The sequence below is a fragment of the Anomaloglossus baeobatrachus genome, chromosome 1, assembly GCF_048569485.1.
Source record: "Anomaloglossus baeobatrachus isolate aAnoBae1 chromosome 1, aAnoBae1.hap1, whole genome shotgun sequence".
NCBI lineage: Eukaryota > Metazoa > Chordata > Amphibia > Anura > Aromobatidae > Anomaloglossus > Anomaloglossus baeobatrachus.
This window is the reverse complement of record NC_134353.1, coordinates 957,838,854-957,860,140: the sequence shown is the minus strand read 5'-3', so window position 1 is coordinate 957,860,140 and position 21,287 is coordinate 957,838,854. Positions and strand designations below refer to the sequence as shown.

The 21,287-nt window shown below is 43.8% G+C and overlaps 1 protein-coding gene across 2 annotated transcripts in view; it reads left to right on the top strand.

Moving 5' to 3' along the window:
* The window catches only part of LOC142257597 (uncharacterized), a 1,260,196-nt gene extending 1,240,583 nt beyond the window's left edge, over positions 1-19,613 (top strand). The window contains exon 18 of one of the 2 annotated variants that reach the window (XM_075329744.1): positions 6,708-19,613. In XM_075329744.1, the coding sequence (XP_075185859.1) occupies positions 6,708-8,347 (1,640 nt within the window). In that variant the 3' untranslated portion in view covers positions 8,348-19,613. Of the gene's footprint in view, positions 1-6,704 lie in introns of both variants that reach the window. The other variant, XM_075329737.1, reaches the window with a different exon arrangement.
* Positions 19,614-21,287: the final 1,674 nt, after the last annotated feature.

Sequence of the window (21,287 nt, the reverse complement as noted above, 5' to 3'; positions counted from 1 at the left end):
CAGATCCTGGCTGTAGGGGAAAAATGCAGCCCAGCCCAAAGCGTGGGCTATGGGAAAATGGCGGCTGAACACACCCACGGCTGTGAATTGGGCAGCCCACATATGCATTACCATTTCAATTGTAATAGAACTAATGGGGTCAGAATCCGACTACTATCGCCTATGTCTATGAGGTGCTGTAAATTGAGCCTGAACTGTCGTGCTAAAACTAGGAATACAAAAAGAGATCAAGAAATGCAGCCATGCAAAACACCCAAGGGGAGCAAGGAACTTGCTTAACCAATGTGTGGTATATAGGTGGATTGGGCTGAATGGATATAGTGAGACCCACGGCTGAAATGTGAGGCACCAAACAGATAGAAATAAATTCTACAAAAAACGATTAAAGGTCAAACAAAAACTAATTTATTAATTACATAGGGTAGAGATATAAAGCGTAAAGCCACAAGGCAGGAAAACCAAGCAAAAACAGTGGCACATGTAGATGTAAACATAATATGGGGGCAAGGACTCCATGTCAACCATACCGTATTATGTGAGCAGGAAAGGAGGAGAAAAACATGGTTCAAACAAGCAGTACAGTGTGGGGGAAAGGATGAGATGCCAGTGCCCAAGGTAAAGCATCAAATGGCAGAAGCACATAGGCATCACTTCACACAACCCACACTGTAACAAGGTTGTACATGTAAGGAGAAATGGTTAAATGATTTACCTGATCACTGGGGAGACCTGGCCCATACATGTGACACCAACAAACCCCTATTTTTATATCTACATGTAAAACTAGGAATGTATAATGGCAGCCCCCATTGCCAGCTTTCCAGCATTATAAAAACTGAAAGGCATCTCTATTTAAAGCAAGATAACAACATTATAACTGCATGTTATCTTACAAGTAGTCATTGTTTGGGTTATATAAATCCACGACACCTTACCTTTAAGTGTGATGGAGATGTCTGTCAGAATGTTGTTTGCCACTTCAGAGGCTAGGCGCTCATAGTAGATACCTTACACCGATTTAAATATGTCTGGGGTACCCGGGGTTCCACTGAAAGCTGCCGTGTTCTCATTTTCTGCTTTCTGCCCACTCTGGGGGGGACTTAAATGACGATGCCATATCTTCCCCTTGCTGAATCTGTTGTCTGGGGGGATCCAATGTCTAGGCACCACTCCTCCGTAGATAGCGTTCCATCAATGGGAAGCTACTTATGTTTGGTTTTCAGCTTGGCAGCAGGTGTCTGCAGCCTCAGGTTCTGAAAGGGAGCTGTAACTTGTGTTTGTTTAGCGTGAATTTATTTAATTTAATTAACTCTGCTCCTGGAGTCTCCACACTTCAGGAAGGGGGGGGCTCAGCTTATCCAGCAGGTGGCCTGGTCTGCAGAGTCAGGTCCTTACAGGGAGCTGTGACTTGTATTGTTTTATTGTGCTTTTATTTATTTAATTCTTGTTCCTGAGTTTCCACTTCAGCCCCCCTCAGCCTATCTAGCAGATGGCTTGTAGCAGTGCTTTAGTAATCCACTTTGTTGGAACAATGTCCCAGCTCCTGCATTTCTGGGAGGACGCCCCTAGCTTATTTAGTAGCTTAATTCACACACTGCACTGCTCTGTAGAGTTAGGGGTACTTCTCACATAGCGAGATCGCTGCTGAGTCACAGGTTTTGTGACGTACCAGTGACCTCATCAGCGATCTCGCTGTGTGTGACACTAAGCAGCGACCTGGCCCCTGTGGGGAAATCACTGATCGTTACAGGTTCATTTTTTTGCTCGTTGGTTTCCCGCTGTGCAGCACACATCGGCGTGTTTAATGGCGGAAGACCAACGAGTACCGACTCTGTAAGCAGCATACGCTGGTAACCAGGGGAAATATCGGGTAACTAAGCAAACCGCTTTGCTTGGTTACTTGATGTTTACCTTGGTTACCAGCGTACACCGCTTAACGCTGGCTCCCTGCACACGTAACTAGGCTACACATCGGGTTACTAAGCAAAGTGCTTTGCTTAGTAACCCGCCCGATATTTTCCCTGGCTACGTGTGCAGGGAGCCAGCGATAAGCGGTGGATGCTGGTAACCAAGGGAAATATCGGGTAACTAAGCAAAGCGGTTTGCTTAGTTACCTGATTTGTACCTTGGTTACCAAGCACAGAGTCGCTGGTGGCTGGTCGCTGGTGAGATCTGCCTGATTGACAGCTCACCAGCGACCATGTAGCGATGCACCAGCGATCCTGACCAGGTCAAATCGTGGTCGGAATCGCTGGTACGTCGTTTAGTGAAACGGTACCCTTAACCCCCTATCGCCCATCTTCTGAGCTCTCTTGGGTCCCCGCCGTCAATACAGCCTCTCCACCTCACCCGGTTTGATAATTTGTCCTACCAGCAGGCCGTCAGTTTGCAAGCACACATGTGGAGTGAGGGTGAGGAGCTCAGCTACGCTGCCAGCGCCATCTTTATCACGCAGCCTGATGTCTCTCCAGCAACGCTGCTACAGGCTCCCTCTGAGCAGAAAACCTCTGCCACATGGTACAGATTGCCAGGTGATACGGTCAGGGGCTTGCTGAGCAGGGCTGTGGAGTCGGTAAGCCACAGTTGCGACTCCGACACCTGGATTTTATCAGGTTCCGACTCCGACTCCTTCATAAATGGCCAATTCGTAACAATAAATTTACTGTTGTAAAATATTAACATCGTGCTTATTCAGTTTCTCACCATCATGTAAGTAATCAGACCACTTAGCGCAAAAACTACATTTATTAGAATTAGAATATCGCAAATAACTTTTATAAACTTTTCTAAACTGTAAGTAAATATGCAATAAACACTTTTATGCAGTTAATAAGAAGAAATCTATAAATTTGTCCTCAGAAAAAGTATTGCCTCTGTCAGATCATCCTTCATCAAATCTGATCTAATTATTTTGAGAGCAGAGAACAACCTCTCTACACTAACTTGTGTTGGTGGCAAAGCAGTAACCACTCGGGCAACATCTCTGACAATATCAGGATACAGAGGAATCGCTTGTTGCACTGTTATTTTTGATGAACGGTCAAATTTCTCAATTTCTTTTAGTGCACATGAAAAATTCTGCTGAAATGTACTGGCTGTGTTCTTTGATGGGGATGACTCTTGTATGCGGGAACGCTTTCACGGTCCTTGTGATCCAAATATTTTTCGAAATTAAATTCTTCATCAGTTGATGATGAGGGTGAAGATGTAGCAGGACGACCAAATTCTTCTTGTTCCTCCTGACTGTTCTGCAACCCTTTCATCCCTACTGCTATTTCAAACAGAGCTTCTTTTCCTTTACTTAGCTGTTGATCATCTAGAAGAATCCAATGCATTGGGTCTACATAAACAGCTGCCAAAAGAATGTTATTTTGTAATAGTAGCTCCTCTCTCCGTTTCATTGATGTAGCAATGCCACTTGCAATTAACCCTCCTCTTTGGGACAGGCGAAACATCAGGTTCTTCCACTCCTTTAAGAAAATACCTGGAGTTAAGTCCTCTGCTTGGAATTTTTTAGTCACTGTAAATGGGTGCTCTAGCAATTTTTCCAGCTCAGTCACCCAATTCCACTGATTTTCATTTAGCATCAGTTGAGGGTTAGCCATGTCTACAAGAAAGGTTTTCGGTTCAACCAAGCGCTGAATCATTAAGTAAGTACTGCCCCATCGTGTGGCTTGATCAATAATTGCCCCTTTTCCAGCACGTTTTTTCAAAATTGAGTCAACTTTAGGGGTTCTGGCAACAGTAGCCAATTTTCTCACCTTGCCAATCAGTGCAGCAGCATGTCCTTCTTGCAGACTGTCTCTTATAGCCAGCTGTAGCGTATGCACAACACAGCGTATGTGATAAATGAAAGAACGTATTTACACAGTTTCAACAAGATTATCTAAACTATCATGTTGCTGTTCATCTGAAGCAACTTCAGTTTGCTCCTCAGTTACAATACCGTGTTCCTCTATTTCAAACATTTCTGTGTCTGTGGACCCAGAATGTTCTTCTAGCTGCTGGTCACCATCATTACTCTCATTCATTAGCTTAATAGTACTTATCATATTTGAAGCATTGTCCGTTACGACAGAACTTGCTCTTTTTTAAGTTCATAGTCTTGCAGAACCTTTTCCACCAAGACCTGGAGAAACTCACTGGTGTGATGAGCTTTGGTGTCTCTTACTGCCAATGTCTTGGTAACTATTTCATTTTTGTCACAAACAAATCGGACATTGATGGCAAAATAGTTCATTCTGTGACGTGTGCAGGCATCCATTTTAAGAAACAGAAAGCGTCCCTTGAGAGTTTTTTTAAGTTCTTCCTTTTGTTTAAAAGCTTCTTCGATTACTAATTTTCTAATACTCTCTCCAGAGAAACACCAAGCTTGCGGGCCATTTCCCCATTCAGACACATAAGCTGGTCGTGAAAATAATGAAATAGGCACACTATCCTTTACAACAAGCTCTATGATCTGTTTTTTTAAATGTATCTACTGTTATTGTCACAGTAACTTTGTCACTGACAAAATATCTTGCAACTGATGGCTGCAAAGTTCTCTGCTGCTTTGTTTGGCTGGAAGAGCTGGGCACTGGTTCATTGGTTTGGATGCAGTATTTCTCATCCACTGCTTTCAGTACTTCTGGATGAAAGCGCTGTAAATGTCTCTACATTAGAAGCTCTGGTAGGAGCATTTTTATCTTTGCCTGAATGTGCACTCATCTTGGCTTCACAGCATTTGTTTTCGTCTGGATCATTTTTCATACACTGACAGACATAATGTTTTCTATCTTGAGTGATGGTGAAATGTTCAAATACAGCTGATTTAATGTGATGCTTCTTTGACATTCTCAGGTTTTTAATTCTGCATTCACAATCCAAATGACAATTGCTTTTCCTAAAAAACAATTGTACAAAATTATTGCCAGGTCGTACAACTGATATAGTGGTCAGTAATACTGTTATTATTCCTCATGTACTCAGTTAACTGATGCAAAGTTTGTTGAAAGGATAATACTTCTTACAGTATTCCTCTTCTGAGTAGCAGGCAGCTGTGAGATGCTTGGAAGACGCACATCTAGTATGATCTAGTCTAGAGGAGGAGCTTTGCTACTAAGAATTTGCAACACACTTTCACTTTCAGTTTCATACATTGTAAGTAGGGGGTGTTGGGGCAGCATGAGGTTAACCAAGTATAAGGGGTGCTTCACACACAGCGAGCTCGCTGCCGAGATCGCTGCTGAGTCACGCTTTTTGTGACGCAGCAGTGACCTCATTAGCGATCTCGCTGTGTGTGACACTGAGCAGCGATCTGGCCCCTGCTGCGAGATCGCTGCTCGTTACACACAGCCCTGGTTCGTTTTCTTCAAAGGCGCTCTCCCACTGTGACACACAGATCGCTGTGTGTGACAGCGAGAGAGCGACAAATGAAGCGAGCAGGGAGCAGGAGCCGGCGTCTGACAGCAGAGGTAAGCTTGTAACCAAGATAAACATCGGGTAACCAAGGTGGTTACCCGATATTTACCTTAGTTACCAGCCTCCGCAGCTCTCACGCTGCCTGTGCTGCCGGCTCCGGCTCTCTGCACATGTAGCTGCTGTACACATCGGGTTAATTAACCCGATGTGTACAGCAGCTAGGAGAGCAAGGAGCCAGCGCTAAGCAGTGTGCGCGGCTCCCTGCTCTCTGCACATGTAGCTGCATTACACATCGGGTTAATTAACCCGATGTGTACTGTAGCTAGGAGAGCAAGGAGCCAGCGCTCAGTGTGCGCGGCTCCCTGCACACACAGCTAAGCGGTGTGCGCTGGTAACTAATGTAAACATCGGGTAACCATACCCGATGTTTACCTTAGTTACCAGTCTCCGCAGCTTCCAGACGGCGGCTCCGTGCAAGCGCAGCGTCGCTTGCACGTCGCTGCTGGCTGGGGGCTGTTCACTGGTCGCTGGTGAGATCTGCCTGTTTGACAGCTCACCAGCGACCATGTAGCGATGCAGCAGCGATCCTGACCAGGTCAGATCGCTGGTCGGATCGCTGCTGCATCGCTAAGTGTGAAGGTACCTTAAGATTAGATAAGAGCAGGTGAGAACAGTGACAAACAAGAAGTAAGAAATGTCCCTCCAGCAGAACTGCTTATCACTGTTGTTCATAGTTTGATAGAACATATATATTTGAGTAACATTTATAAAATTCATATGAAAGTTCAATTATGAAATATTAATACACTTTTTTTAAAGCTGGAGTTGGAGTCTGTGCATTTTATACCAAAATGAGCTCCGACTCTGACTCCACAGCCCTGTTGCTGAGCGTGTTAATTCTCCCACATTGTGATTCTGGGCGAGGGACTGAGCCCGAGAGAAGTCCGACTTTCATAATTGGCGCCAAAACCGGAAGTCGTCCTTTTCATTTTTTAAGAGTATTTAGACTGTCAGTTTTTTGGTCTCATAAAGTATAATTCCTCTTATATTCCTTATATAAGGCAGCCATAGACACTGTGCTTGTGGTACCAGGTATGACATTCAGGATATAGTCAATATTATTAGCTAATTTTCTGTGTAATTTCTTTTTGGAATTGTGGTAGTCATCTTGGTAATAAGGCCATCACTATCTGGGCAGCACAATGATAGGGCCCTGACTGCAGTGAGTTTACCAGTGAAAACAAAGTTTGAAGGTTAAAGTTTAAAGGTTAAAATTTACGAATTCTGTTTTATTGTTTTGACAGAAGATTTTGGCATTATAAAGAATACATCTGAAGAGCAATTCATTATCGTAGAAAAACCTTCAGCCCTTCCCAACCAAGATCAGTCATGTGATGCTTCTAAACAATCTCCTGATTTACAACAGAATGTTCAGCAAAATAAAAGCCACAAGAGGGGAGATCAACAACAAAGAGCTCACACAGGGGAGAAGCCATATTCATGCTCAGAATGTGTAAAATGTTTTACTAGGAAGTCACAGCTTGTTATACATCTAAAAACTCACACAGGGGAGAAGCCATTTTCTTGTTCAGAATGTGGGAAATGTTTTATTCATAAATCACAGCTTGATCGGCATATGATATCTCACACGGGGGAGAAGCCATTTTCATGTTCAGAATGTGGGAAATGTTTTTCTCGGAAAGCATATCTTGATGGGCATCTAAAAATTCACATGGGGGAGAAGCCATTTTCATGTCCAGAATGTGGGAAATGTTTTATTCTGAAATCACATCTTGATCGGCATATGATATCTCACACGGGGGAGAAGCCATTTTCATGTTCAGAATGTGTGAAATGTTTTATTCAAAAAGCAAAGCTTGATCTGCATATAAAAACTCACACGGGGGAGAAGCCATTTTCTTGTTCAGAATGTGGGAAATGTTTTATTCAGAAATCATCTTTGGATTTCCATATGAAATCTCACTTGGGGGAGAAGCCATTTTCTTGTTCGGATTGTGGGAAATGTTTTATTCTGAAATCACTGCTTAATCGGCATATGAAATCTCACACGGGGGAGAAGCCATTTTCATGTTCAGAATGTGTGAAATGTTTTATTCAAAAAGCACAGCTTGATCTGCATATAAAAACTCACACGGGGGAGAAGCCATTTTCTTGTTCAGAATGTGGGAAATGTTTTATTCTGAAATCATACCTTAATCGGCATATAAAGATGCACACAGGGGAGAAGCCATTTTCATGTTCAGAATGTGGGAAATGTTTTATTCAAAAAGCACAGCTTGATCTGCATATAAAAACTCACACGGGGGAGAAGCCATTTTCATGTTCAGAATGTGTGAAATGTTTTATGCGAAAAGCACAGCTTGATCTGCATATAAAAACTCACACGGGGGAGAAGCCATTTTCTTGTTCAGAATGTGGGAAATGTTTTATTCTGAAATCATACCTTAATCGGCATATAAAAACTCACACGGGGGAGAAGCCATTTTCATGTTCAGAATGTGTGAAATGTTTTATGCGAAAAGCACAGCTTGATCTGCATATAAAAACTCACACGGGGGAGAAGCCATTTTCTTGTTCAGAATGTGGGAAATGTTTTATTCGGAAATCACACCTTGATGACCATATAAAGATGCACACAGGGGGGAAGACCTTTTCATGTTCAGAATGTGGGAAATGTTTTATTCAAAAAGCACAGCTTGATCGGCATGTACAAACTCATACGGGAGAGAAGCCATTTTCTTGTTCAGAATGTGGGAAATGTTTTATTCGGAAATCACACCTTAATCGGCATATAAAAACTCACACGGGGGAGAAGCCATTTTCTTGTTCAGAATGTGGGAAATGTTTTATTCGGAAATCACACCTTAATCGGCATATAAAAATTCACACGGGGGGGGGAGCCATTTTCTTGTTCAGAATGTTGTAAATGTTTTATTCGGAAATCACACCTTGATCAGCATATAAAAACTCACACGGGAGAGAAGCCATTTTCATGTTCATAATGTGAGAAATGTTTTTTTTTTTCCTCAGTAAATAATTTTATTAAGTTTAAGGCAAAGTGAACAAAGTATCGCTCATACCACATATAAGATGTAAATGTACATCGGTTAAAGTTAATTCAAACATGTGGATCAGGCAATTAACACTGTATTGTGAATACTTTTACCAAGATAGGAATGGTAAGAAAAGAAAACAGAAAAAAAAGAGAAAGCAAATCAATTCAGATTATACCGTGTCATTGTAAGACTTCTCAAAACAGTATTATGGAAACTATTTTAACTATAAAGACTGAGTGAAGATCAGAAAGAGAGAAGAAGGAAGAAAGAGATAGGTATAGGAAAGAGAAGAGGGTATGAGGGGGGGGGACATAGGTAGATAAATAGATAGGAGTAAGTCGGGCGTCCAGAGAGCTCATACGCACAAATATACGAATCTTCGTAAAGATTACAAATATCAGTTAAAGGAACCTGGGGGATAAACGACCACAGTATAGCCCCTTATCTGTGCCAAGACGAATATTCCGGAGTCTCTCGGAAAATGAGCCAGGAAGTCCACGTGCCAGCATGTGCATCCCATTTGTCACTATCATCTGCCATCAGGGATTCCATACGCTCCAATCTATTTATCTCCTCCAAAAATTCCCTCGTAGAGGGGGTGGTAGTTGTCTTCCAATGTCTTGGAATAATCATACGAGCAGCGATGAGAAAAAAACGCAAGATACCTCTTTTGGTCACAGAGAGAGATCCTGGAATTAGGGACAGTAAGGCTATTTGAGGAGTGGGGATTACTCGAATGCCCGATAGTTGAAAGTACACTTCAAATATTGAATCCCAGAATGACCTTATCAAGGAGCAATCCCACCATATATGTTTCATAGTACCAATTTCGACTCCGCATCTCCAGCAGGTATCTGGTACTGTGGGGAAGATCTTATGCAGTACGTCAGGGCATCTGTACCAGCGTGTAAGAATTTTAAAATTTTTCTCCTGTGCACTACAAGAAATGGACATTTTATGAGAGAGTGTAAAGATTTTGAGATGATCTTGTTCTGACAGCGTAATCTGGAGGTCTCTTTGCCAGGCCTCCAGATACGTTGGGGTCCCTTTATACTGGGCTGTACACAAGAGATTGTAGATCAATGCGATGGCATGCTGCGGCACGGCTTTTAATGAAATTAGGGTCTCAAAGTGTGTAGGTTTGGATAATAGAACGTTTCCCGGGAATTTCTTTTTTAGAAATGTGGTCAATTGAGTATGTTCTAGCCAGGATAATCTCCTCTCCGGGCATGACACCTGCAAAGCCCCAAAAGACGCCGTTCCAGATAATTTCTTAGCCACCTGTCCCAGTGTAGCTCCGTCTGCGGAGTCCCAACATAAGAAGGTAGATCTCTTCAACGCAGGGGGAAAGTCTAAATTATTAAAAAGTGGGCTCATACTCCCCGGTCTGTGGGATAAGTTTAATGTCTCCAGATGTCTGTCCCAGAAAAGCATGAGCGCCTGAGTCAGAGGTTGAAACCCCGAGACCGCCGGTCTCTGTTGAAAGGGGGCCCATAGACGCTGTGCCAACGGGAACGGGGAGAGATGTGACTCAACGCCCACCCATTGTTTATTGAGATCGTTAAATCTCCAATCTAAGACCCTCGTGAGGAGGACACTCTGGTAATATTTTTCGAAGTCAGGTAAACCAGCGCCTCCCCTGGATTTGGGTCTCACCAGTGTGGCGTATCGAATCCGCGGTCTCCCCGTCCCCCAGACAAATCTGCTACACGCCCTCTGGAGCTGTCTAAAATACTGTTTAGCAACTTTTACCGGGACTGTTTGGAATAAATAAAGGAACCTCGGGAGTATGTCCATCTTGAGGGCATTGATCCGGCCAAACCAGGAAAGTCGGCCCCGGTTCTATCTATTAAGATCTGCAAGAGTTCTAGTAAGCAGTGGGGAGTAATTAGCCTTAAACAACTCATCCGGATTGGCTGAAACAAATATCCCAAGATACTTAATAGATTGGGTCTCCCACTTAAATGGGAAGGCGGATTTTAGTCTATTGACTTGTGTGGTAGGAAGAGTAATATTAAGGGCCTCTGTCTTTGAGTAGTTTACTTTGAAGTTAGAAACCATGCCAAAGCGTTGAAATTCCTGGATGAGAACTGGAAAGGCGATTTCCGGGTTTGTTAGATATAGAAGGAGGTCATCAGCGTATAAGGCAAGTTTATAATATTTCTGACCTATATCAAAGCCCTTTATATCGGGGGAGTTTCGAAGGGATATAGCCAAATGCTCCATGGCTATCACATATAGAAGGGGTGAAAGAGGGCACCCCTGTCTAGTGCCATTAGATATTTGCAGGGGAGAAGATAGAGTATTATTGGCTCGAACTCGTGCCGAGGGCTTATGATACAGGGCAAAGATTCTCTCCAACATAGTTTGACCGATTCCCAGGGATGAGTGTAGGAAGGTCCAGTTAAGACGATCAAATGCCTTCTCGGCATCGATCGATAGCAGGCAGGCTGGAGTACCTTGTCTGTACATGTGGGAGGTCAAAAGTAGAGTTTTAATAGTGTTATCGCGCGCCTCTCTACCCCGGACAAACCCTGTTTGGGTCCTTCCCAGGCTTGGGAATCACCGTTATGGTAGCCGCAAGAGTTTGCGCGGCAAAGGGGCAAGCTGAGGATATAGCGTTAAAGGTCCTGGTCAGGAAGGGCGTCGAGGTCCTTTTATTTTTTTCTGGGTTTCCATGAATTAAAGTCGCCTCCGCTCCCGTGTTAATCAAAGCTGAGACTCTTTGAACATTTCCCCCTTTCCAATGTATGCTAAGATTGACATCAAAAGGGGGGTTTGGCTGGCTACCTATGGTAAGTCACTTCCTTCTGATCTTTTATTTACACAGACTGAAGTCTGTGTATTAGCCCTTCCTTCCATGACCTATGTGGCCACGGCTGCAGCCAGTTCTTCCCATGGGTAAACTGACTGAAAATCTTCCCAAGACACTTTCTTTGGGATTTTTTCCCCTTTTCCTTCTGATTTCTTTACCTTTTGGGGGTTTTTGAGCCCCCTTCACATTTGTAGTGGTCAGTTTCTTTGTGGATAAAACTTTCTGTTTGTACAACTTCCATAATTCTCCTGTCTCATTTCCATCAATCCCTTCCTTATTGATCCCAGCTTTAAGCAAAGCCTGGAACATGTCTTTGCGAGACATTCGTGGGACCGCCCCAACTGATTTCCCTTTCCAATCAGGATTGTTTGGCTTACTGTTACCAAGATGGCCTCAAGGGGACGGTTTATCCCACTGTCCCATATCCTGTAACTCCCTCATCCTGCCTAGAACTACACCGATTGATTCTCCAGTCAGCGCTATAGTTATAATTAAAATAACTGTTTTGTATGCTGGAGCAGCATTGTTTAGCCAGCCTATTTCTTATGCTGGCTGTCAATGGGTACTGGAGATAATCATCATCCATTCCCAAAAGAGGAAGAGCATTCCTCATTGCTTCCTCCTTCAGCCATTCCATACCATCTTTTAAGGTATACCAAGGTTTATCATTGATAGGAAAGTCTGCTTCTGATGGGTATTTGTCCAGAAAAGCATGGGCTAAGATCACGATTAAGTTTTGAGTGCCTTGCTCATTATGATCAACAAAATCATTTTTTATTGCTCTCTGAATTACTGGGTCCAGAGACATGGTGACAGATTTTGCCATGTCTCCGGCGTCAAAGTGCACTCCACCTCCTCCGAGATCGTGCACCCTGACCAACCAGGGAATTTTTCTTTCTCCTGGTTTTTGTCTAAACTGTGTTAAAATGCTATCAACTTCTCCCTGAGAGTAATCTTCAATGGTTACTCGATTCTTTACATGAGGAATTGTTCTCTCATTTGTGATAGCATTACCATCTTCGTCATATTGCAGATTCCCTGACCATCCCGGACATGTTCCCGGATGATCTCATTCTCTGTCCTCTCTAGGCGCCTCCTTACTGGGTTAGCCTGAATCCTCCCTTTATGGTAATCCTCATCAGATGATGATGAAGATGAATCCCACACATCCCCATCCCAAGTATCGGAATCCAAGTTTATAGAAGCTGAGGCGATACTTTTATGTACTTTGGTTTTATTTACCTTTCCTCTTCTTTTCTTGTACTTATTTTGAGCAATTTTGGTTTTATTTACCTTTCCTCTTCTTTTCTTGTACTTATTTTTAGCAATTTTTATGGCAGCTTTTTCTGCCACATTCTGATAATGCTCCAATTTATCCTTCAACAGTCGGATATTATATTCCAGAACGGTTTTCTGGCCACCTAATTCTATCATCTTTTGTTTCATCTGGGAATATTTCTTCTGCATCTTTTAGATAACGCTCATGCATCACGCTATATGCACTTGCCAAAATCCAGATGCGCCGTCCTAAAGACACTACATCACCTGCTTTCACAGGGACACTACTGAGTACATTTACAACATCAGTAGGTTCACTACCCTTGAGCTTATCCTGCTGTTGAGGATAAAGAATTGAGTATCCAAAAATACTTAATTCAGCCATTTCATAGACTCAGTTATATAGTTCAGTAGATGTGAACTAACACACATATTTGTGAATGCTTTTGTTTCTTACTAACATGTATATATGTATATTGCATATTCAGTGTATTTTCCTTAGACTCAGTATATACTAGGATATATATATGTATGTATAGCTTGAAGATGGCCACCATTTCCTGTTCTACACCCAAGACAGATGGACAAAGGGAAATTCCTGGAGCCTGGACTGACCAATCCACGGAGAATATGCAGATCTATCTACGTCATGAAGCCCTGACCTACGATACCTGATTGGACTAAAACTTTTGTTTACACCCCCTTACTGCTTGGTCTAGAGTTTCTTTCAAACAATAAAAAACACACTTGGTTAAGAGCCAGTCATGGAGATAGATGTAACTGACTTGCTGTGCAGTTATTTTTCATTCTCGTGTGCACACATGACATTTTTAATTAGAAGCAGCAGCCGGATATCGAGAGATCCTTTGAGTCTCATCATCATCGTCATTCTGACCTTGACAGTTGGCGCCCAACGTGGGGCCACCGAGAAGGGTGAGTCAGAGCTTCCATTTTCCGGACGTCTGGGGGCTACTCCACAAGTATCCAGGTGTCGCTCGATAGGATTGATCACCCTTCATTTCACGGTAACCATCATATATATTGTGTGTGCTGTTTTACCTGTGGTTCGAGAGACACCTGGCGAAAGGGGGTGGTCACTAGTCCGGAGAATGGTAGTGCACCGGAGACCTAACGGTGTGACTGTCACCCGCCGGTGAGCTAGAAAGACCCAACTTCCAAATGGGCTAGGTGTAGGTTTTAAAGTATCCGGCTGTCTGTTTGATTTGTATGTAAGTGTATGGTTAATCAAGCTTGTGATTTCTCTGTTTGGTTCTCGGAGAGTTAATTGTCTGAGCAGACAGCTATAGAAATGGTGGAGAGAAGCCCAGCGTGCCTGTAGTTTTTTTTCCTTCTTCGCTGTGAACAAAGGAGAAGGGGGGAAGGTAATCACCCACTGCCTGCATTTCTCCACTAAGAGGAAAGTTTGTGTGTGTTAGAAAGGAGGGGGGTTGATGGTGGCCACACGGAGGCTAAGGAGCTGCTGTCTTTGTTCTGTGAAAAAGCAGGGGGGGAAGTTAATCACCCACTGCCTGCAGTTTTTTTTCTTCTTCACTGAGAGCGAAGAGGCAGACTGCGGGGTCTGGTAGAGCCCAGGGACATATATAACAGTCTTTCTATTGAGAACAAAGAATGCGAGAAGGGGGAGCAGAAGCCCACAGAAGCAGCTACATCCTTACATTCTTACACTCAGAGGAAGCAAAAAGGTGAGGGCCATATGTCCACCAGCTGCTTGAGACAGAGCGGAGATCAAATTACACAGCTCGGTCTCTGCTGTCTTTTAGCTGAGAAACAAGGGGGGTGGAAGAGTGAGGAGGCAGACACCAGTGGTCAAAACGGCGCAGCTCTTTGCATTGAAGAGAAAGGAGGGGTCAGTTGGGTAATATACAGGAGATGGCTGCAGCCTTTGTATAGTAGAGCAAACAGAGTTGTAATGATTTGAAAGAAAGACAAGTGTTATCTTGGTTTGGATTTGAGAGAAATTAACTAGTTTATGCGTTTTTCAGCATTTTGTAATCGTTGGTTTGTTTTTGGAACAGAGAGATAAGGGAATTGGCGTGTCCCCCAGTGTTTTTTTATATAAAACGCATCGATTTCTGTGTTTATAGCCGGAAATAGGAACACGTGGAGAACGGTATTAGTATCCACGTGTTGGACGCTGAAAAAGTGCGTCCTCTTACACAGGAAAGAGGGGGAGGGATTCCGGTGGTGGAGAAAAGTGTTTTGAACCAGCGTATTCCCCTGAGTATTAACTCATGCACTGCTATGTGAGACGCCGGAAATAGGAGCGTACGAGGAACGGTATTGTATTTGTACGTTGGACGTCGCAGTATGTCCTTATTGCATAGTAGGGAAGTGGGAAGAGGGTTCAGTTGGATGTGGCCAATCTAACTAGAGCACTGTATACTCTGTTCAAGAAGAGATTATTTTTAGTGGGAGCTGAGAACGCTGTCGCCCTAGTTACAAAAAACGGAAAAAATATAAAAGATTGCAAAAAGTTGTGTAAAATCGTTGGACTACCACTAGATGGCAGGCTGCAATCTATGTATTGAAGTTCAGATTAATCTCTAGTGAGTTTATAATGAAGAACAAAGACCTCATTCACTGTCTGTTGCTGTTTGTAGAATCACTAAATGTTTTTCTCTAGCTGTGCCTCAATGTTCTTCTCTAGAAGTCATCATATCTGGTGCTAATCAAATCTCTCCTTTGTATGCTGAAATGCAAATTTACAGGCACTAAAAGTATCCCTGGTTTACTACGTAGTTCCAGACACTCCCAGTACACCCAGGGAGTCACAACATGGATGCTACACCCGGAAGTCAGGTGCCTGGAACTTCCTGTGGCAGCCGTCTTGCTACACCCACTGATGGCAGTACACCTCATAAGCCACACCCCTCGCAATGGCTCTTTGTTCAAAGCTCTCCACCCATCCCCCGGTGGGAGGTGTTCTGTGGTATAAATGACTAACACATTTGAATAAGTATAAATAGTATATTTGTTTACTCAGCTATCCCATAAATGCAAGTCAAAGATAAGTAAGTGAAACTTTTACAAAATTGATGAGTGGAAAGATATCTGTTTACATAAAATCAATTGGTATTTTAGAAGTCCTGCAGCATTATATCATAAAATAGAGGAAGGTAAATATATATATCTTTGTACTGTGTTAGTTAATTTAAAACAAAAATTGTAAACGACTTACCCCTACTGATGTCAAAATGTATCAAATCCATTTGTAAAAAGGAATTAGGAAAAATGTATAATGCATCCAATGTAGATATGGGAAATGGATGTGTTCACTGCTACGTCTTTGTTATAACAAAGGATGAGGTTTTTTCTTCTTCCGCTCTCACTTTTAAGAAATAAGGATGGAATGTGTCTTGATGGAATGTGTCTTTCCCCAATAGTGACGCAAGTTTGGTTTAACCCTTAGAGTTCAGGATTTCCCATTTTTACTTTGCTGCTTATACCGGAATAGGGAATATTACATTTCATGGGATGTGCGATATAATTTGTGTTGTTTTGTTTTTAATGGCGATTTATTTGAACAACATATTTTTATTTTGTGACTATCACCTTCTCTGTTTTTCTGATTATTTCTAAACAATTCATATATTTTTGCAGGTTAGTCGCCCAGTCACAGCTGTCATTTAATTATGTCTCAGTTGTTTCTACTATGAAAGGTTTTTCTTTTCTTTATGGATACAGTGTTGTTTATTGTAAGGTTTTTAAAATTTCCCAGTAATGTATAGTGTTGTGAGATGTACGTTATTTTCAGTGTTTGTTCATTTTAGGTTTTAGTATGTGGCTAATTTATTACCTGCTGTTTTATCTTTTCTTTTAGGGAATACCAGTATAAAAACGCTGAATTTTGCCATATTGGTAAATAAACAATTAAACAAGGGGGGAATAAGGTATTAATTATATTCTCCAGTTTCTTGGAGGGCGCAGCAGGCATATTAGATAGGTTTTGAAGTTGACCTTGGTTTTGAAGCTGACCTTTTTCCCATAGGTTATGTTTATTAGATTACTATGAGGTATATCTGTTAACTGAAATAGGAAAGTCTTGTCTTATATGTTTATTTGTTTGTTTATTTATTTAGTATTCTCAGTCATGTGAGGTATAGATGACCACTAACTGTATTATGATCAGAGATGAAGTTATAAGAATGATCTAATGTATATTTTTTAGTTTTTGTTTTTATAGATGAAACCAGATGGTGGTCGATTCTGCACTGGATATGCTGCTGTTTACACCACATGAGGTAGTCTAAATTCGACCACTCCCTCCAATCCTATTGATACAGGAGACAGTGATGTATTAATGCCTCTCTTGATGGGTAGAACAGGAGTGGGTAAGAGTCTTTAGAGGTGTATGATGTAGGTTGTAGATTTTTTCCTGTTGTCAAATGAATTAGGTATGCCGAAAAGAAAGTCTAGATCTGAGCTGATGGATTCGGATGGAGATTCTCGCACAGGTGCAGCTGACCAAGAAGCAGTGAACGGGCCTAGAGTTGACAGTCTTTCGCCAATACCGACCATGCCTTGGTGACATTGGTCACGTCAGTGACTTCTGTCACTCCTTGTGTTCTTAAATCCCTACAGGAACAAGCGATACAACAAGGAATGGAGTGTGACATGCAGGGAGCCAGCTGACTGAGGAAGGTCTGTGGACAAAGGGTGGTAAGCTTTCTCTGCCATGAGAGCTCTTCTTAATGATGGCCCAGGTAACATCTGTGAAAGACAATTGTCAGTGTGTGCTTTGGTGACACCAGGGTTCAGTACCCAGGTGGGCAGATTCACCCAGTCTCGTAAGACAAGTGCCTAGAACGAAGTGAGAAAAAACTGTAAAGAGTCCGTAGAAACACCCTGCACCTACTCTACCCATTCTTAGAGACTGCAAACTGATTATAGATGTATATCATGAGCACGTTGAATGCAAGTCTGTGCGTGTTGTGTAAATTTCTTTCCAGGTTTGGTCGGAGGCATTCCAGTGCAGAAAACGACATTGTTGTTGAGAAGCACATGAAGGTGATCTTAAATCAGAGCTATTAGCATATGGTCTCCAGTCAGGAGACTGATTGATCCTAAAGGACAAGCGAGAAAGAGCCATGAGTCAACACTAGAGGAGCTGATCCAACCACAGAAAAATCTATGGATCCACACCTCGCATTGTAGAAGGGTTAATCAACCAGAGCTGCACTGAGCGTTCTGCTCATACTTATCCTTTTCAGAAAACCCTGTACAGTTTTAGACCAGCATTGCCAGAACAGTTATAAGAGAGGACTTAGAGAACCTTGAGACATGGGAAAGTCCAACTACAAAGGGTGAGGACTCGCCTAGGAGTCCTTGGTCTCAAACCGGTGAAGAAAACCCCTTTCCCCTTTCCGCCCATGCCTCAATGTTCAGTTAGGCAGGTTTTCCGATAAGTCTTTCTACCTCTCTTCCTAAGGGAACACAGTACCCTTAGAATTTAGAAATGGCAGAAGTAAGTCTTTAGGGGGGACTGTTGAGGATAAAGAATTGAGTATCCAAAAATACTTAATTCAGCCATTTCATAGACTCAGTTATATAGTTCAGTAGATGTGAACTAACACACATATTTGTGAATGCTTTTGTTTCTTACTAACATGTATATATGTATATTGCATATTCAGTGTATTTTCCTTAGACTCAGTATATACTAGGATATATATATGTATGTATAGCTTGAAGATGGCCACCATTTCCTGTTCTACACCCAAGACAGATGGACAAAGGGAAATTCCTGGAGCCTGGACTGACCAATCCATGGAGAATATGCAGATCTCTCTACGTCATGAAGCCCTGACCTACGATACCTGATTGGACTAAAACTTTTGTTTACACCCCCTTACTGCTTGGTCTAGAGTTTCTTTCAAACAATAAAAAACACACTTGGTTAAGAGCCAGTCATGGAGATAGATGTAACTGACTTGCTGTGCAGTTATTTTTCATTCTCGTGTGCACACATGACATTTTTAATTAGAAGCAGCAGCCGGATATCGAGAGATCCTTTGAGTCTCATCATCATCGTCATTCTGACCTTGACACTGCCATTGTTCTGCCAATCCACAATTGACCAATTCATGTGCTATAAGATTGAAGGGAGCCTCAGTCCAGCCGGGGATCTCCACAACAACCTCCTTAACATTATCCTTACGTTTTCTGAACACTTTGACACTATGCAAATATATGTTTTTAGTTTCTAAATTACAAATATTCGTTAATTACTTCTTATAGAAGTAATCTTGCCGACTACGCCAATTTGTCTTGCTAAATTCTCCTAAAGAAAGGGGCTGAAAGCCCGTACTTACGAAGCGCTCACTGATATCCTAAACAGGCACCAATACTAAGATTCTTTATAGCAAGATATTTATTTTAATAGCACATGAATAATTGATGGTACATAGGCATTAGCACTACTTTATAGTCATAGAATCTTATACAATAATAGAAATATGCATCAACACTATCGTATGTTGTAGCAATCTTTTCTCATCGGAAGCACTCGATTAGTGAGAAGGAAAACAACCCGGCCTTTGCATCACAGGAGCACTGCGTTCACTTCAGCGTCCTGGAAACGTCCCTAATCTCACTAAGCGAGCCCTGTATTTTATACACAATTTGTACGTCATGTGCAAATGCAGTATTGTAATTGTGACCAGCATGTGATTGCTGAGTCATGGTTATGTAACCTGACCACACGCGGCTGTGGACACCAGTAGCTTCCTGCACATTTTGTTAGTTGACCACTGGCCGACCACAGTTTCCTGGAGATATTGCAATGAGCCATGAATTTTCCATGCCAGTTTCCTTACACATGTTTTTAGCGAACCACGAGTTTCCTGTAAGTTGAACTGTAAACGTTCCTTCCTCATAAATGGTTTGTTTAAGATCTACTAACACGTATATTCTTCATCATGGTGAAATAGGTTCAACCAGAGGACACCTCTTTGATACTGAGTTTTGGATGGATCAAATAATGCCTGTGATCACTATCTTTTGATTAGGATTCCTATCTAATCACACTCATTCTTTCAGTCATATCACATTGGTATCACAAACTGCTGTCTCAGTGTCAAACAGGTTTGTTTGTGCTCCCATGCCTGTGTGTTCCCCTGCACATCCCCACGGCACCCTGTGCCCCTGCAGTGTCCTGTGCTCCTCTGTCCTCCCCACGGCAGCCTGTGCTCCTCTATCCTCCCCACGGCAGCCTGTGCTCCTTGTTCTTCCCCACTGCTGCCTGTGTCCCTGCGCCCTCGACACTCCTGTCTGTGCCCCTGCGGCATCCACACTGCTGCCTGTGCCCCTGCGACCTCCACACTGGTTTGTTTGTGCTCCCATGCCTGTTTGCCCCTCCAGCCTGTGCTCCTCGGTCTTCCCCCACGGCAGCCTGTGCTCCTCTGTCCACCCCACGGCAGCCTGTGCGCCTCGTTCTTCCCCCATGGCAGCCTGTGCGCCTCGTTCTTCCCCCACGGCAGCCTGTGCGCCTCGATCTTCCCCCACGGCAGCCTGTGCTGCTCGGTCTTCCCCCCCACGGCAGCCTGTGGTCCTCGGTCTTCCCCCCCCCCATGGCAGCCTGTGGTCCTCGGTCTTCCCCCCACGGCAGCCTTTGGTCCTCGGTCTTCCCCCCACGGCAGCCTATGCCGCTCGGTCTTCCCCCACGGCAGCCTGTACCGCTCGGTCTTCCCCCACGGCAGCCTGTGCCGCTCGGTCTTTCCCCACAGCAGCTTGTGCTCCTCGGGCTTCCCCACTGCTGCCTGTGTCCCTGCGCCCTCGACACTGCTGCCTGTGTCCCTGCGCCCTCGACACTGCTGCCTGTGTCCCTGCGCCCTCGACACTGCTGTCTGTGTCCCTGCGCCCTCGACGCTGCTGTCTGTGTCCCTGCGCCCTCGACGCTGCTGTCTGTGTCCCTGCGCCCTCGACGCTGCTGCCTGTGTCCCTGCGCCCTCGACACTGCTGCTTGTGCCCCTGCGCCCTCGACACTGCTGCCTGTGCCCCTGCGCCCTCGACACTGCTGCCTGTGCCCCTGCTCCTTCGACACTGCTGCCTGTGCCCCTGCACCCTCGACACTGCTGCCTGTGCCCCTGCGCCCTCGACACTGCTGCCTGTGCCCCTGCGCCCTCGACACTGCTGCCTGTGCCCCTGCGCCCTCGACACTGCTGCCTGTGCCCCTGCGCCCTCGACACTGCTGCCTGTGTCCCTGCGCCCTCGACACTGCTGCCTGTGCCCTCGACACAGCTGCCTGTGCCCCTGCGCCCTCGACACTGCTGCCTGTGCCCCTGCCGCCTGTGCCCCCCCCTATATGTCTGTACCCGCAGCGATGTCCTTACATTTCTCCTAAGCAGGACTGTATAGCGCCACACACGCGATCAGCACGTTTTGGCATCAGACCCTGCTCCTGCCGTTCTAGGCCTTTCATTATATGTCCTCATAGTTTAAACAGCAGGCTGCCTTTTTCTAAATATAAACGAAGGTTCCTAATACTGAGGTTCACGCATGATATAGCCCATATTCACGTTAGCCTGCTTGAATTGCAGGTTGTTGTTATTTTTAGGCATATTTAACCTTAACAGCAGGCTCCAGAGTCCGGTCTAATCAACAGGTTCCAAATCATATGCCTGTAATCCGTCAGCTATCTATATAGACCAATTTCTTGCTGCAGCCCAGCATATCACAAAAACACATCCTTCCTGGGC